At 51.5% G+C, this 5,599-nt stretch overlaps 1 protein-coding gene across 1 annotated transcript; it reads left to right on the top strand.

Moving 5' to 3' along the window:
* Window positions 1-1,907: 1,907 nt before the first annotated feature.
* On the top strand, window positions 1,908-4,328 carry LOC133518253 (uncharacterized). The gene has a single exon (XM_061851885.1). The coding sequence runs from the start codon at window positions 1,908-1,910 to the stop codon at window positions 4,326-4,328; it is 2,421 nt and encodes an 806-aa protein (XP_061707869.1).
* Window positions 4,329-5,599: the final 1,271 nt, after the last annotated feature.

The following is a 5,599-nucleotide window of genomic DNA, read 5'->3' on the forward strand; positions in this document are numbered from 1 at the left end:
TTTTTTTAAATGAACAGTTTGCGCGAGAGACACTTCCAAAGTGAAAAAACTTCTAACATAACAGAATGAAAAAAAAAAAAAAAAAAAAAAATGATATGCATTACCATGCAAACTTCCACCGAAAATCGGTTTGAACGAGATCCTGTAACTTCTAAAATAATAGAATGAAAAATCAAAAAAAAATTGATATGCATTACCATGCAAACTTCCACAGAAAATTGGTTTGAACGAGATCTAGTAAGTAGTTTTTTTAGTTTTTTTTTTTTTTTTTAATACGTCATAAATGGTACTGAACCCTTCATGGGCGAGTCCGACTCGCACATGGCCGCTTTTTTTTGGGTTTATAGGTATTTGTTTTAGTCTGGGGTTTTGATTTTAAATTGTAGGTGTGTTAAAGTTTGTTTGTGTGGACGTGTTTCAGTTTTATAGTTCTTGGTAAATTGTAAATTGTTATCAAGACGTCCATGACGACCATGGCTAATGCGGATGGCATATAGCTTTTACACTTAACAAGTAATCAGATCCCGCAGTAGGTACCTAGACTTTTACTTGGTAAGTCTTAACTTTATTAGCACTAACTCTATAAATCCGTTTCGTTGCTGCCACATCTCTGTAAGAAAAACAAGTGTTGTGTAAATAAAATAAAAAAATAAACTAAAATCAAACTGCAAAAATCCGATAGATGGCACTAACCCAAGAGAACATCAAAGATAGATCACGCTATAAAGATTTTTTCACAAACAACCTCGTCATTTGGACGATACATAGGTTAGGTAAGGTTCGGAGTTAGGTTAGGTTCAGAGTTAGGTTAGGTTCAGAGTTAGGTTAGGTTCAGAGTTAGGTTAGGTTCAGAGTTAGGTTAGGTTCAGAGTTAGGTTAGGTTCAGAGTTAGGTTAGGTTCAGAGTTAGGTTAGGTTCAGAGTTAGGTTAGGTTCAGAGTTAGGTTAGGTTCAGAGTTAGGTTAGGTTCAGAGTTAGGTTAGGTTCAGAGTTAGGTTAGGTTCAGAGTTAGGTTAGGTTCAGAGTTAGGTTAGGTTCAGAGTTAGGTTAGGTTCAGAGTTAGGTTAGGTTCAGAGTTAGGTTAGGTTCAGAGTTAGGTTAGGTTCAGAGTTAGGTTAGGTTCAGAGTTAGGTTAGGTTCAGAGTTAGGTTAGGTTCAGAGTTAGGTTAGGTTCAGAGTTAGGTTAGGTTCAGAGTTAGGTTAGGTTCAGAGTTAGGTTAGGTTCAGAGTTAGGTTAGGTTCAGAGTTAGGTTGGGGCGCTAGGTCGGGTAACCTCCACGAGGGTCTGGGTCATTCCAATTTCTGTTGATCCTCGCGGATCCGCAGTCAAGGGAATGGCTCATGGCTGGTGCGCCCTGGGGGCAACGGTAAGTGATCTCCTGCGTGGGATTGCTTACCGGTGTTGCCAATAACCCGACACCCGGGAATAGCCCGGGAGGGGAGGGGTAGGTTGCTCTTGGCGTGTCTCTATGATCTCTTAGGCTATACCGGACAGGGCTACCCATACCGGGCAGGCGAAGAGAGAGGGACACTATCAAGAGCAGGGGGGACGGGTATACCTGCTTTCGGTGCCGAAACCGGGTGTACAGGCCTTGGCCACCGTCCCGAAACTCGTTATCCCAAATGATAAGGTGTTGTTGTCATGTCTAGCAGCCTTTGATGGGACCGAGGACCTTGCCTTGGTCGGCCGGGTCAAGAGGAGTTAACCTCAATAAAAAATCCACAATCCCCCGCATGGCGGTTCACCGTGCTGGGGTGCTCTTCTTAGAGCGGCTGGGGTGCTCATCAGTCACTAGTGGCCAAACCTGTGATACCTCCCGACCTCACAGCGTATATAGGGCCACAGTTTAGGTATTGGGGATCTCTGCCTCTGTGGAGCATTTGTTCTCCCCAACTCGTGGGAATTTAATGGCAACTAAAAATAAAAAAACTCCTGAAAACGGCCCTTTTGAGGGCCAACACGAAAACGGCCCTTCTCAGGGCCAACACGAAAACGGCCCTTCTCAGGGCCAACATGAAAGCGGCTCTTCCCAGAGCCTGCCTGATGCGGTGTCGGAGCTGGATCAAAGAGCGTCGACAGACTCAGACTCAGACTTGGGGACTAACTCCCAGGCAAGAACGAGAGGAGTCAGAAATGAACGGTCAGGGAGGATACGTCGACTGTCTGACACGACGGACTCCGACGACCTTGCAAAGGACGATGAGACGGCTGGCGAGAAGTCAGTGGAAAGACAGTTGGCCCAAAAAAGGCGCCATACTGGATCGGACGAGGAAACGTGTCTGGGAAACCTGCCAAAAATAAATACAGCACGTCGAGGCGGGAAATGGGGAAAGAGCAAGACCCGCGGAGCGTACACGGGTATTGCTAAGACCAAATCCCTTGGGGCATACGTGGGAATAGCCAAGGCCAAAAGCATGCTGAAAATATGTCTCGAGCGAGGGTCTTCTGGGAAAAAAGCGGATAAGGATGCCAGACATACGCCCCAAGTTCACGGGCCGGCGTCCTGCTCGACGAAGGAAAAAAACCAAACATCTGAACAGGTCATTTCCGACGAGGAGCAAGAAATGGAGTGCAACCTGGTGCTGGAGGGTTGTCAGTCACCGGCTGCTGACGGAGACGAAGCGGATGTGGCCCGCAGGGCAGCCAAGAGGGTGCTGGCCGACGTCAGCAAGTCAGCGAATTTAAAGGGAACCATCCGCGGTCGCATTAACAAGGCGTGCCGCGAAATAATAAATGCCATGGATAACATTCACTCAAGAGAGGAGAATGAGGAGGTGCATGTCCTTCGGGCAAATAATAAAAGATTGAAGGAAGAGCTAGCTCATGCGACATCTGAATTGAAGGCGCTCAGAAAGGCCTTTTCCGATCGGAATAAGAAGGAGACTCCAGCAGGCAGTCTAAAGGCTAACCAGATCCTGGGGGCGGTAACGGATGCCTTGTCTGAGTTTAGGGAGGAGCTGTCGGCGAGTCTCTTCAAATCGCTAGGGGACATGGTTAATGCTCGCATAGACGACATAAAGAGTCGTCTCCCTCCAGCGCCGGTTGTTCGCCCGCCATTAGCGGCGGACCGAAAAAAGGCAGCTACGGCTGCCGCTAGGACGGTTTCTCCTACACGGTTTCCTGTGGTTGATCTGCCGGATGATCCCTGGACCCCGTTGGCGGTTCCTGCCCCCGCTCCTACCCCGAGGCCTGGCCCTGGGGAATCTGTAGAGAAATCTGTAGCATCGTCTGGGTCAACGCTAATGCCCCCTGCGAGAGCTGCACCTGGCCCGAAAGTGCCGCGGAGGAAACAAGTAGCTACCAAGCAGGTACCTCAGGTGACTCCTCCCCATCATGCGGGAAATTCTTCAAAACCCACCCCCGCTCCCCGAGCGAAGAGGGTTACTCAGACGGCGCTGCCGCCACCACCGACGACTGCTAATCAGACGTGGACAGAAGTATTGGGCCGTAAAGCAAAGAGGAAAGCTAATAAGAAAGCGTCTGCAGCAGTCCAACCGGCTGTGAAGCCAAAGCCGAAGCCGCGTAAATTGGTTGCTCCATCGACGGCGGGCATTGTTGTGGCTCTCAAACCAGAATCTGAGGCTACATATGCGGGGATCTTCGCCAAGGTGACGACTTCTTTTGGTCTAGCTGAGGTGGGGCTAGACCACGTTAAAGTTCGGAAAACGGCCGATGGGGCGCGTATCATTGAGGTCCCTGGTACCGACAATGGCAGGGCAGCCGATATCCTGCGCGAGAAATTGGAAGGCTTGGTCGGCAACGACGCGAGGGTGTACCGGCCAACAAAAATGGCCGGCTTGAGGGTATCAGGACTCATGGAATGTGCAACCAAGGAGGCAGTAGCCGAGGCAATTTCAGCGAAGGGTGGTTGCAGACTTGACGAGGTGAAGGTGGGCGCAATCCGTACTGGCTTTAATGGGGTAGGTTCGACCCTCATTAAATGCCCAGTGACAGCCGCCAACAAGATAGTAGAGGGAAGGCGTTTGCTTGTGGGGTGGTCGAGTGCACAAGTTCAAATATTAGATCCAGCACCGCTCCGCTGTTATAAATGCATGGGGACGGGACACGCTCGCGCCACTTGCCCTTCACAAGTAGAGAGAGGGAACCTGTGCTTCCGGTGCAGCAAGCCGGGACATAAGGCGTCGGGCTGCACCGAGGCGCCATTTTGCGCGGCGTGTCACCAAGCTAAGAAGCCAGCCGGCCACTATATGGGAGGCCAAGCATGCTGCCCCCCACCGACTAAGGGAAGAGTAGGCCCCGTCCAGACCCAGGGGCCCGAACAGAGATCCGCCCAAGGGGCTGACGAGGGACAAGAGATGGATACGTAATGTTGCCACGCCCTTACGAACTCCTACAGACTAACTTGAACAGATGCGCCCGTGCCCAAGACCTGCTCATGCAGGTAATAGCGGAGTGGGGCATAGGCGCGGCTGTGGTGGCGGAACCGTATTGCGTTCCTCCTCAGCCCAACTGGGTAGGAGCAACCGATCGGAAAGTGGCTCTAGTATTACCGGCTATTGGGGACTATCCTCCCCTGATAGCGGTTCATAAAGGTCCCGGAATGGCGGCAGCCAAATGGGGAAACCTTATACTAATCGGCACTTACTTTTCCCCTAATAGGCCACTATGGGAGTTCGAGGGCTACTTAGATGATCTGGGAGGGCTAATAAGGAGGTCAGCACCAACCCCGGTACTCGTGATGGGGGACCTCAATGCTAAAAGCGCAGCCTGGGGTTCCCCTGTTACTAATGCGAAGGGCGAAACCCTTAGGGACTGGGCGGTAGAGATGGGACTGGTGGTTGTAAACCAGGGTAATGCCTACACATGTGTGCGACAGCAGGGAGGATCCATTGTCGACGTTACTCTTGCAACCCCTGTTGTCGCTAACCGCATTGAGGACTGGCGTGTCCTGGAGGATGTGGAAACTCTCTCCGACCACGTCTACATCAGGATGAGGATCTCTCCATCTCTGGCGGCCCCACTACAGGCTATGCCGCAAGCAGCAGGTAGGCGCCGTCCCCACGGCCGCTTCCCTAGGTGGTCCTTGGCCAGCCTGGATAGGGACATGATTGAGGAGGCCGCATTGATAGAGGCTTGGTGCGCTCCCCCACCAGTGGACCTAGGGATTGAAGAAAGGGCAGGCCGGTTCCGTGCGTCTCTAACCACGGTGTGCGATACTGGCATGTCAAGGACGAAGAAATTAGCTGGCAAAAAACAGGTCTACTGGTGGTCGGAGGAAATTGCTGCCCTCCGAGTAACCGCCAATGCTGCACGCCGAAAATTCACCAGGTGCCGGCGCCGTCAACACACGGCGGCAGAGGAGGAGACACTCCGGGACGCCCTTGTCGCCGCAAAATTGGCATTAAGAATTGCTATAGCCAAACGGAAGGATGAGGCCCGAGAGGAATTCCTGAGTACTTTAGATAGGGATCCATGGGGGCGACCCTACAAAATAGTCAGGAACAAAATGAAACACGCTCCCCCCATGGATTCCTTAGAGCCGGAGCTACTAAGGAGAGTTGTAGAGGGCCTCTTCCCGGCGGCACCGTACTTTGCGCCTCCCGTTATGGCTCTCCCAACGGAGGAACCGGAGGGCCTT

This window comes from Cydia pomonella, chromosome 5 (genome assembly GCF_033807575.1).
Source record: "Cydia pomonella isolate Wapato2018A chromosome 5, ilCydPomo1, whole genome shotgun sequence".
Lineage (NCBI taxonomy): Eukaryota > Metazoa > Arthropoda > Insecta > Lepidoptera > Tortricidae > Cydia > Cydia pomonella.